General features: G+C 43.7%; 1 protein-coding gene and 1 pseudogene across 1 annotated transcript in view; one reads left to right on the top strand and one right to left on the bottom strand.

Annotated features, from left to right (window-relative positions):
- LOC105473072 (UDP glycosyltransferase family 3 member A2) overlaps nucleotides 1-10139 on the bottom strand; it is a 33532-nt gene extending 23393 nt beyond the window's left edge. Inside the window, exons 1-2 of the mRNA XM_011726687.2 lie at nucleotides 9934-10139; nucleotides 7486-7587 (exon numbers count right to left, since the gene is read on the bottom strand). Of these exons, the coding sequence (XP_011724989.2) occupies nucleotides 7486-7587; nucleotides 9934-10027 (196 nt within the window). The 5' untranslated portion in view covers nucleotides 10028-10139. The remainder of the gene's footprint in view (nucleotides 1-7485; nucleotides 7588-9933) is intronic.
- LOC139363619 (periphilin-1-like) lies at nucleotides 4315-4643 on the top strand (annotated as a pseudogene).
- Nucleotides 10140-12630: the final 2491 nt, after the last annotated feature.

Genomic DNA, 12630 nt, shown 5'->3' with positions numbered 1-12630 from the left:
TGCCCGGCCTAGGATCCACTGCCTTTTAGAACAGCAAGACCACCAACTAGTGTCTAGCTGTTCACCTCATCATCCTTTTAATATGTTGCCTCTGTAATGTGGACCATTAAAATCTTTCATCTGGCTGGCTGGCTTGTAGGAATACCCTGTCAATTATTTTACTCATTTACTTCTTTTCGTTTATCCTTAACTCAGTGTGCTTCCTCTGTACCTTGCTGATCTAAGTAGCAACAATATTTTACTTCTATTCCTTTTCCTTTTGATTTCAACCTGTTTCTTTTGAACAAGAATAAATATCTTTTCAGGGTCATTTTCTCATTCCTTTTCACCAGGTCTGTGAGATAGTCATGAGCCTCTATTTATGTTTATTTGCAGAAATTTATATTTTATTTTATTTGTAGACTAGTCATTATCTTGTCCTACCCATCTTTTCCTTTGTTTGATTCATTTCCTTTTCCTTTGTTTCATTTCCTTTCATATCCTAGGATTACAGGCATGAGCCACCATGCCCAGTCTGCACATATCTTTACAAGATAGTTTCATCCACATATCATTATGAGATAGTTTTATCTTGATTGGTGCCCTCTGCCATTATGGGTGAAGGAATCCATGAGACAGACACCTAATTGCAGGACAGTTCTCAGGGTGGCCTTGGGCTGACCCCGTTTTCCTCTCTGCTTGTCACTTGTAGTTATCAAGAATAACTGTAGAATGAGCTGGGAATGTAACACTCTGAGATAGAGAGGCACTGGGTGGAATAGCCCAGGCTTTGTTATAGTGTCCACTAGAAACAGGATGCCCTTCAACACTTAGCTTAGCACATCATGTTTCTCCAGGGTATAAAACCCAAGGTGGTCTGCACTTCGTGGTGCTTTATCTGCATTGCAAGTGGGGCATGCACAGTTGAGACTCCATTCATCCCAGGCAGCTTTCTGAGCCTTGGAGGACCAGCTCACAGTGAATTTTAGGTTTCAGTTGCTGTCTGCATGTAAGTAGTAAATCCACTTCACGGAATTTGTTGCGTTACGTGGGTGTTTTTTCTTAGCAGACTCAGGCAAGTTGGTAACCAGTGCACACCAAACCTGCTTCATGCTAATCTCTTCAATGAGCTTTCTGTGTGACTGAATACTCTGACCGTTTAATCCTTCAGAGGCAATAGCAAAAGGCTGTCCAGACATACAATTGGCTTTCTCTACAAGACAACAGGATACACTGCTTTCCTGACGTTTGAATTCCCTAATTTTTAAATATTTTCCATCCTAATAGGCTGAGAATTTCCAAAACCATAAAGTCCTCGTTTTCTGCCTCATAGTTATTTTCTCAATTTATCTTTCCTCTCACATTTTACTATAGACAGTAAGAACACCTGAACATCTACATTTCTACAAGAAGTCTGTGTATGATGATTTATAGTCTCTAAGACAACACAGATTTCCTCTATCATATTCCTTCCTTCCTTCTGAGCAGAGTTCCTAGAATTCCCAGTCTACTCACAGTCTGTTCAAAGCAATCTAGGCTTTCCCTCTTATGCTCTTGAATAGTCTTCTAGTCACTGTGTATAATCCAATTGCGATTCCAGATATTGATGGATTGGAGCAGTAGTACATGTGAGTATTAGAAACCTTTGCTTCTTCAGTGCCTCTGATGTCATTTACTAAAGTTGCAAATAAATAAACAGTATGGGAAAGTGTTTCCAAATAAGGAGTTAATAATTGGCTCAAATGTTTCGATTCATTAAATGGGGCATCTGATCAGAAATAATAACCCAATCATGTGTTTCCTTGTTTGCAGACCTTCAGCCAAGCTCTATGGATGAAATGAAAAATGGGAATTCTGTTTCAAAACTTCAGAGACATCCATGATGAGGGAATTATTAAAAGAAACTCTAGACTCCTAATCCTATGAAAAAACAGAAAGGATCGACACATTCCTTGAATTGTTTATAGATTTTGCTATGCTTATATTTGTTAAAGAGTAAAAGGTCTGTAGCTTTCAGTAGTTTCTCTCTCTCTCTCTCTCTTTTTTTTTTTTCCTCAGACTGGGTCTCACTTTATTGGCCAGGCTGGAACGCAATGGTGTGATAATAGCTCATTGCAGCTTCGGCCTCCAGGGCTCACACAATCCTCCTGCCTCAGCTTCCCACGTAGCTGGGACCACAGGAACATGCCACCATGCCCAGCTAATGTTTTATTTTTATTTTTAGTAGAGATGAAGTCTCCCTATGTTGCCCAGGCTGGTTTTAACTCCTGGGCTCAAGTGATCCTCCTGCCTCAGCCTGCCAAAGTGCTGGGATTACAAATGTGAGCCACGATACCTGGCCAGTAGTTTCTCAAAGTTTATTAGAAATGCCATCATTAATTTTTCATCTAAATTTTATTTTAAATCAACTGAATTTAGTTACAATTTTTGAAATTAAGAAATAATTGTCTTAAAATGAAAATACTACAACTATTTAATCAGATATCCAGTTTAGGCAGATACAAAGGCAGCGAAGAATATGAAAACAAATGTAAAAGATACTAAAATGGTTTTAAGCGGGGACTCAGAAAGATATTTGTATACCAGTGTTCATAGCAGCATTGTTTACAATAGTCAAAAAGTGGAAAAAACCTAAATGCCCATCAATGGATTAATGGATAAACAAAATGTGATATATCCATAAAATTGAATATCCAGCCATATAAAAGAAGGTCTAACACACGTTAAATATGAATGAACCTTGAAGATATTATGCTAAGTAAAGCAAGCCAGACACAAAAGGACAAATATTGTATTATTTCACTTATATGCTGTACCCGGAATAGTCAAATTAATAGAGAAATAAAATAGAATATGGTTATCAGGGGCTGAAGGTAGAGGGTAATGGGGAGTTGTTGGAAAGAGTGAGGGTTGAGATCAACTCAGTATACCACTGGAGACTATATGAGTAAACAGCAAACTGTTTCTCATAATCGCAGAATGTTGGCAAACTGACAAACTGTGTCTGCCACCCAGAAGGAATGCTGAGGGCAGTCATGCCCCAAGTACAGTGTTTCTTGTGATTAGGCAAATCTGAAGCCTGTTAGTAATAATATGAACCTGTGATCAATCAAGCAGCTGACCAATCGTTACCTCCTCCTCCACTCTTTCTACCCAATAAATACAAAGTGTTGTGGAAGCTCAGCAGCTGCCTTTGCTCACTAGAAGTGGAGCGCTCTTTTCTTCTTCCCCTGGCCCCCTTCTTTATAACAGTTTCTTTTGTCTTAGGTTTTCATTTCTATGGTTGTCCTCCTTCATTCAGTCTCGTAATGACAGTCTCAAGTAGTAAGAGTAATGTCTCTCGTAATGATAGTAACAAGTAGTAATTGTGGCAGTCTGCCACAAGTGGCGCCTGAACAGGGATATTTTAAATAGGGACATTCAGGGACAAACAGAGACCTGAAGAGAGCTGCAGGGACAAATAGAAATAAGTAGGGATAAATAGAAATAAATAGAGATAGAGACAAATAGAGATAGGTGGGGAAAGACAGAGACTTGCAGGAACTAACAGGGACCACAGGGACAAATAGGGATAAAGACTAGCGGAGACTAGCAGAAACTTGCAGGAACAGATAGGGACACATAGGGTCCTATAGGGACTCGAGCAAGGAAGGTCTGCTGGAGCAGAAAAAAACTAAAGCCCAGAAAAAATTAAAACCAATCAGATGAACAAAAAACCCCGTTACAAGTCTGCTGGCAGCAACATAAGGTCAGTGCCCTAGAGGTACGAAGAACGGGAAGTTTTTGAATCAAAATAACATGGGGAAGAATTTGGTTATTTCTTTTCTCTTTTTTGTTTGGAGTTTGGTACGTACCATCTTTTTTTATTATTTCAGAGTTTGAGAGAATTTTTTGCCCCACCTACAGCACCTATTGACGGTGGTGAACAGGAGAGGGAGGATGAAAATTGGCTTGTACCGTCTTCTGTGGCTACAGAAAGGCTAACTTTAGCTTTGGCTTTCATGGATTGTAAATATGTGCTGGCACCTGTGAGATGTGCGGAGGACTTGGGAGGTTTTCTCGGAGCTTAAGATGTGGGAACTGAGCACGAGAAGGATAAGCCTCAGATTTGCTTTCTCTGTGTCTTCTGTTAATCAGAAAGAGCCTGTTGCTCCTTAGCAGTGGAAAGTTTTACCCCGCAGCAATCAACCAAAAGAGGCAGAAACTGCATTGCAGCTTGTGAAGCAGATGCTTCAGCAACAGCCTGCCTCCTGGCTACAGCTACAAAAACCTTTGCTTTTGTTTTGGTAGATTTACTAACGTGGGGACCAGGGTATGTTTGTGTTTTCACAAAGAATGAACAAACCATGTGGGTGCTCCCAAGGTGTGTGCGACCATGGAATGGGAGACTGGGGGGACCCATGGATTCCAAACACAGGCCTGGTTCCCCCAGTACAAGCCATGAGCCAGTTGAATCTGAATGTGAAGGTGGAACGAGGACTGACTGGAGTCACACTCACATCAACCCCATGACATGCAGACAGATCAAGAAAACCACACAGGAAGCTGAGAAACTGTTAGAGCATCAAGGTCAGGCAAAAACCCCTGATTCCATGTTTGTGGCCATGCTGGCCGTGGTTTCCTGTGCATCTGTAAGATCAGCTGGACCACCAACCGGCAATTGAGGGCTGCACAGCCTGTAATTGCCTTTCTCAATTAAAAACAAAAAGGGAGAAATGTTGGAGGCCAAAAGAGTGAGGACTGTGATCAACTCAGTATACCACTGGAGACTATGTGAGTAAACAGCAAACTGTTTCTCATAAATGCAGAATGTTGGCAAACTGACAAACTGCGTCTGCCACCCAGAAGGAATGCTGAGGGCAGTTACACCCCAGTTACAGTGTTTCTTGTGATTAGGCAAATCTTAAGCCTGTTAGTAATAATATGAACCTGTGATCAATCAAGCAGCGGACCAATCGTTACCTCCTCCTCCCTGTTCATTGTACCTGATAAATACGCCGAGACGGGTGGATCACGAGGTCAGGAGATCGAGACCATCCTGGCTAACACGGTGAAACCCTGTCTCTACTAAAAAATACAAAAAACTAGCCGGGTGAGTTGGCCGGTGCCTGTAGTCCCAGCTACTCGGGAGGCTGAGGCAGGAGAATGGCAAGCCCGGGAGGCGGAGCTTGCAGTGAGCTGAGATCCGGCCACTGCACTCCAGCCTGGGCGACAGAGCGAGACTCCGTCTCAAAAAAAAAAAAAGAAGGTTATGGAAGTTCAACAGCTGCCTTGGCTCACTAGAAGCAGGGAGCTCTTTTCTTCTTCCCCTGGCCACTTTCTTTATAACAATTTCTTTTAAGTTTTCATTTCTACCTTCGTCCTCCTTCGTTCAGTCTCGTAATGACGGTCTCAAGCAGTAACAGTAATAACTGTCATAGTGATGGTCTCAAGAAGAGTGGCTGTCAGTCACAGGGAGTCACTGTTTAATAAGTAGAGTTCCACTTCGTGATGATGACAAACTTCTGAAAACGGATGGTAATAATGGTTCTACAACAATGTGAATGTCCTTAAAGCCTCTAAACGGTACATTTGAAAATGGAGCCAGGTGCGGTGGCTCACTCCTGTAATCCTAGCACTTTGAAGGCCAAGGCAGGCAGATCACCTGAGGTCAGAAGTGTTCAAGACCAGCCTGGCGAACATGGCGAAACCCTGTCTCTACTAAAAATACAAAAAAATTAGCCAGGCGTGGTGCTGCACGCCTAATGGCGCCCGCCTGTGGTCCTAGTTACTTGGGAGGCTAAGGTACAAGAATCGCTTGAACCTAGGTGATGGAGGCTGCAGTGAGCCAAGATCACGTCACTGCCCTCCAACCTGGGAGACAGAGCGAGACTCTGACTCAATTTAAAAAAAAAAAAAATGGCTAAAATGGTAGATTATATGTTATATATATTTCACCACAATGAAATTTTAAAATTTAAATGAAAAAATGTAGATTAAAAAATGGTTTTGGCCAGGCGCAGTGGTTCACACCTATAATCCCAGCACTTTGGGAGGCCAAGGCAGCAGGATTACTTAAGGTCAGGAGTTCGAGACCAGCCTGGTCAACATGATGAAACCCCATATCTACTAAAAATACAAAAATTAGCCGGGCATGGTGGCACACGCCTGTAATCTCAGCCACTTAGGAGGCTGAGGCAGGAGAATTGCTTGAGCCCGAGAGATGGAAGTTGCAGTGAGCCAAGGTCATGCCACTGTACTGCGGCCTGGCCAACAGAGCGAGACTCTGTCTCAAAAAAAAAAAAATGGTTTTAGAAATCTGAACAATAACAAGGACTGATGTTACCTTCAAAGGTTGAAAATATCTCAGAATTTTCTTCCGCAAAGATGCTTGCTTTTGAGTTTTTCTTCTTTTTTTAAATTATAGCTTCAGGGGGTGCACGTCCAGGTGTGTTGCCTGGGTGTATTACATGATGCTGGAGTTTGGGCTTTTCCTGGAGCAACACTTTCATATTGAGCAATTTGGAGCATAAAGTCCTAATCCACCCAACTCTGTTATCAAGCAAATCTGTTAAGTTCTCAGGGTTTCTGTTTCCTTGTGGATCAACAGAGGAGTTCATAAGATGTATGAGCTTCATTTTGGCTAAAATTCTTTGGATTCAATGACTCCATTAAGAACATCTGAAATCACTATGCACAAACTTGTGGGCAGCCACTTATTTTTCAAGAATGCAAAACCATCTCAGCCATAGACTCCTAACTTCGCTACATAAATAAGGGGCTCCCTGCGAGAGCTTACTTACATTCCGATATCATAAAAAGAGGAAAAGTAATCTATAAAAAGAAAAGTGATTCTTACATGTAAGAAGTGTTAAATAAGGCTGAATATTTCTGTTCTATCTATATACAGAGAGTCTTTGAGATGGAGCCTCACTCTGTTGCCCAGGCTCTAGTGCAGTGGTACATTCCCAGCACTGCAACCTCTGCCTTCTGGCTCAAGCAATCCTCCACCCTCAGCCTCCCAAGTAGCTGGAATTACAAGTGGGTGCCACCATGTCAAGTTAATTTTTGTATTTTTTGTAGAGACAGAGTGTCCCTGTGTTGCTCAGGCTGGTCTCAAGTGATCCACCTGTCTCAGCCTCCTAAAGTGCTGGGATTACAGGTGTGAGCCACCTTGCCCAACCCTGTTTAATATATTTTTTAAGCCATCTTATTAAGTAGCATTTGTTAAAATAATCCATAATAATGAGTGGATGGTTGCTTGGGATGGAGTAGAGGTCAAGTAAGGGGAAAAAAATATGGGAGTATGGAGTGTCAAGTCCTCGTAATTAGAGCCTAAGAAGCTTTTTGGCACTTTACATACACACACACACACACACACACACACACACACACACACACACACAGGCTTTTCATCCTTCCAATTGAATTAGAATTTTAAAAAAAATTTTGCTAAGCCTTTCTATGCAAACAATATTTTGCTCTTTGCTTGGAGTAGAAGAAATCAAGAAAAGTGAGAAAAGATACCTGGCATAAAAGGACCTCTTTTGTGGTTAAGCATGGTGATATTATGGCCGTGATCTTGAAGAATCTGAGAAACCCGGTCCATCAGTAGATAATGGCTTCCACCTAGGAACAATGCACAATTTCAGTTCTGGAATGATGAGAACACCGTGTCTAAAGTCGATAGTGATCAATCCAGGAGAGGAAAGGTAGGGGAACAGGAAGTGGATAGTGAGTGGAGGAAGATGAGTTTTGCCAGTCTCCTCATGTCCCTCTGGGTAAAACCCAGCCCACTCACCCAGAGCACGACCACCCAAATTTTTACCTGTGGCTCTGGTCCGTGAGAGATTGCCTCTTGTGAATCACAGTATCCATGTCAGTGTAATGAGTTACTATGTGCTTAGGCCATGGGAATTCCTCATCCTGAGGTACATGTACATTTTAACTAAGGCCTTATGGAAACACGGAGTCCAAAAGAAATCACAGCATTGGTGGAAATACAGGTATGGTGTTGTACATATGAGTGTGAATAGTTCCTAAAAAACAATGAGAACTGTTTCTGGGATCCTGCTCTTTGGACATTTATGCTGCTGTAGGAGATAGAGACCTTAAGAGATCTGTCCAAGAAATCATCACTGGAAGGGAAGAAATGAGGGACTACTACTTAGAATCCAAATCTTTAAGATTCTAATGTATTTGGAAAGGATGTACTTAATTTAGGCCAAACAATGATCAAGTTCTAATTAAGACATTTGAGGACAAATGTGGGGCCCTTGGGGTGGGCCTGCTGGATCCTGGTTGCACGACAGACTAGGGAATCCCTGATTCCAGAAAAATCCTACCATCCTAAGGAAAGAGAAGCTTGATCCTCAAAAGAGGTACAAGTTCCATGAAATCAATGTCTTCTCAGTGTATGTTCTAATACACAGCCTTTGCTTGAATCTAAGGTTCTCAGCAGCGGGGAAAGGAAGATCAGAAGAGAAGGTAATGTAATGGTAAATACCAAAAGTTTGGTGGTGGAGGTGGAAGGGAGTAGAGAAGTAGTGTGCAGCTCTCTGCATGACTCAGTTTCCTTATACCCAGACTTGAATAGTCTAGAGCAACAAGCGATGTATAAAGTACAAATCTACAACAGATCTTGCTCACATTTTAATCCATGTAAGAACAGGAAGCCAGGAAGAAGGGGTCCCCACAGAAAGAGCTGTTAGTGGTGGATCCTGGGGAGTCAGGTGGCTTTCTGGGGCAAAAATCGGGATTCCAGCACCTCAGAAACGACACCAACTCATTCTTGGAGCCTGAAGAAGGAGGACGGTGTACTTTCAAGAAGTTAAGAAGCTCTGTTGCTTCACTGAGACTAACACTCAGAAAGGGGGTGGGGGGAGTCTTCAAATGGACTTGCACTGTTTCTTAAACAGTGATTTTTGAAAATCCCCAGTGAAAAGGGCTTCAGAGTGGAAGTTGTGGTGAGCGTGGTCTTGCAGTAAGAAAACCCTGAGTTAATTCCTCATGGGACATCAGGGAGGCCACATGTGCTCTTAAGGAAGGCATCTCACTCCCCATCCCTCAGTTGCCCTCTCAGGAAATCAAAATGGGCACTAAATTAGATGATCTGTGGTTCCCCCCAGTTCTAGGAGCCCTGATTTTCTGTGATAAAAGGAATCCATTAGAACCCACTGTGGGTTGAAATAAAATCTTGGGGAAGCTCGATCCTGGGATGATCCCTTTATGTTCATATATGCTTCTCTTTTTATATCCTATTCCCTTTGGGGTAAAAGTAAAAGAAGTAAAACTGAGACCCAAAATGCTGAATTAACAGTTCCATGAATCCCTCAAAAACGGTCAGCGGCACAGGTAAAAGGAAGGAGACTCCAAAAGATCCGAATGACCTGGGTCCTCTCCTCAGACCTGGGCAGTTCTCCAGGTTTCCCGTGGGGGAAAACACTCCACTGGCCTTGCAGCCATGAAATACCTGCCTGCGCCACCCTGGCTCCGGACGCAGCTTCACAACATTTGCGGTGCTGCCCTCAGGAGCGCCTTTCCCTGGTCTCCAAGAGCCTGAAAACGCTCACCACCGTTTCTACTGGAAGCTACTGTGCACCCACACACACGCACCCTCTGGAGCTTAGGATGAGCCTCTGAAAGTCCCACTGCGCTCTGGAGAAGGCAGCCCAGGGTCTCAAACTCCGGGATGAGTCTCAAATTTCTGGCCCCGGCCCTGCGGGATGGGGAGCGCTTCCTGAAGAAGAGGGAGAAACGGAGAGTGTCTTTTCTCCAAAACTATCTTCCCCACCTCAGCAACAGAGGCCCCTCTCTGCCCCACAGCTGGATGGGCTTCTCCCTCCTCCAGCCGGGTCCGCAAGCCCAGCCTGGAAAATCGCCTGGATGACTCTGATCAAGCGCCGTTCGCTGGAGCCCTGGCAGCGCGGGTATCTGGGACGCGCCTGTCTGGGAATTCTCTGGCCAAGCACTCACCTACTGTAGATACTGTCAGGATTTTGGCAGCCTCTGAGAGCAAGACCCCAGAGAGAAGGAAGCCCACTAGAAGCAGCACCCGCTGCCCAGCCATGCTCACTTCCACAGAAGCCGCGGATCTCAGCCTGGGCTGCGCGCCCTGCGCCGGGCTAAGGGACCCTGTGCACCTCAGTGCGCCAAAGGCACTGGGTGTGGGAAGAGGTGGAAGTGAGGATCCTGCCAGTCTTCTCTTCTGTGCATCCCCTCTTGCCCTCTGCCCCTCCTCCCTCGTGCTCCATTGGGTAATCTATCCTTGCTCTACCAAACTACCAGCAGTCAGTAGGAGGGGTTGGTGAGTCCATCCTTAACCCTGCTCTGTCCGTGTGATCACAGCCCTCCTGCCTGGAAAATCCTTACTGTGAGCCAGGAATGGCAGGGACCTCAGTAAATCGCGCTGATGAACGCTCTATCTCCATGAGACCCATCTCTCTTTTGCCGAGGCTGTGTGAATTTACCTACTCTAGTTCCCTTCTGACTGCCTCTACTACCTCATACTGCCAGCCCCGTGATCTGTTTCCTGAGAGACTTACTTAAAATCTTGAGCTGATGTTCCAAGCCCAACACCTCCCTGGAAGGGGATCCTCAAGGGAAATCAATCTACCATCCCTGGAGTCTACCTCTTAGTGTCTCTTTAGAAGGTAAGAGAGGCTAGAGTCCTACCTCTGGAAGTCCAGGTCTGTCCCTGGAGGACTGAAATTCAAAAGCTGACACTATCATTCCGAATGAGTATCCTGAAATAGGACTGGTGAATCTTTCCGTAATTTCCAAGAGCACACGCTGAAGACAGGTTGTAATTCTGCCTCCGTGCAATGTCAGCCCCAGTGAGGGCAGGGATCACTAGGTCCGGTAGCCCCCTTTACACTCTCTATCCTCAAACTCTAAGACTTCCTTTAGGAAAGGCTTTCAGTGCACCTCTAAACAAGCAGAGGAATCCTTGGTTGCAGTGGGTCCTTGAATTCTGCTTGTACTGTTCCTGCCTTCTTCAGTCTATAGGTGTTATTTTTTCTCATTGGAATTTAAAGCATTACATGCCTATGCATTTGTGCATCCCTCACCTAGCCATACCTACTGTGGAGGAAGAGAGAAGAGAGGAGAGAGAGAGAGAAGTGTGGGAAGGGCCAGGTTTACCAGACATCACAAGGCTCCAGTTCGTCTTATTCTTGTACTTTTCATAATGCATTAGCAAAATAAAGGATTTGTTATCAAACTCCAAGATTTTTATTTATTCAACAATTATATTGATAGTATTTATTTATTTATTTATTTTTAATTTTTTATTTATTTATTTATTTTTTTTTGAGACAAAGTCTCACTTGTCACCCAGGCTAGAGTCCAGTGGTGCAATCTCAGCTTACTGCAACCTCTGCCTCTCAAGTTCAAGCAATTCTCCTGTCTCAGCCTCCTGAGTAGCTGGGATTACAGGCGCCTACCACCACACTCGGCTGATTTTTGTATTTTTTAGTAGAGATGGGGTTTCACCATGTTGGCCAGGCTGGTCTTGAACTCCTGACCTCACAAGATCCACCCGCCTTGGCCTCCCAAAGTGCTGGGATTACAGGCATGAGCCACCACACCTGGCTGATAGCTATTTATTATGCCAGGCATTGTTCTGCCAGGCAAACTGATACTAAACACACTGAGAAATAAAATATATAGTACATTAATGGCAAATGTTACTAAGAAAAATCAAATGGAAAGAGATATGAAGAGTCAGGTATCAAATTCGTTAACGTTTTAAATAGCATGATTCCAATGGACTCTAAAATATTATAGGAGTATCAGAGATATTTGAACCCAAATTTTGATTGTATTAAGTAGTTATTGTTGCTTTGGAGAAGAGTTCTATGTAATTGTGGTTATAAACATCTTATAAAGAAATTCTGGCCAGGTGCAGTGGTTCATGCCTGTAACCCCAGCACTTTGGTAGGCAAGGCGGGCAGAACATGAGGTCAGGAGTTCAAGGCCAGCCTGGCCAACATAGCGAAACCCCGTCTCTACTAAAACTGCAAAAATTAGCCCGGCATGGCGGTGCATGCCTGTGGCCCCAGCTACCCGGGAGGCTGAGGTGGAATAATTGCTTGAACCCGGGAGTTGGAGGTTGCAGTGAGCCAAGATCGCGCCACTGCACTCCAGCTCAGGAAACAGAGCGAGACTTTGTCAAAAAAGAAGGAAGGGAGGGAAGGAAAGGAAGGGAGGGAAGGAAAAGAAGGGAGGGAAGGAAAAGAAGGGAAGGAAGGGAAAGAAGGGAAAGAAGGGAAAGAAGGGAAGGAAGGGAAGGAAGGAAGGAAGGAAGGAAGGAAGGAAGGAAGGAAGGAAGGAAGGAAGGAAGGAAGGAAGGAAGGAAGGAAATTGGCTCTTAAGGTACATTCTGAAGCATTTACAGATTCAGTCTTATGATTTCTTAGATTTGCTTCAAAATAATAGGTTGTGGGGGTAACAAGGTTAAATGTGGGTGGCAGCATAAGAAAAGAGAATTTGCCAGGAGTTAATAATCATTGAAGCTGAATCCTGGGCATAAAGAAGCTCTACTTTTGTGAATGTTTGAAATTTTTCATTAAGATGTTTTTATAGTTCTTCCACTATAATTCTATTTTTCCTTGGTGTTATAGCAATTTTTCCTCTATACCCATAAGGCTACTCATTAAATGCATATATATG

This window comes from Macaca nemestrina, chromosome 6 (genome assembly GCF_043159975.1).
Source record: "Macaca nemestrina isolate mMacNem1 chromosome 6, mMacNem.hap1, whole genome shotgun sequence".
Taxonomy (NCBI): domain Eukaryota; kingdom Metazoa; phylum Chordata; class Mammalia; order Primates; family Cercopithecidae; genus Macaca; species Macaca nemestrina.
Note: the sequence above shows the minus strand (reverse complement) of the source record. Positions and strands in the feature narration are given on the sequence as shown.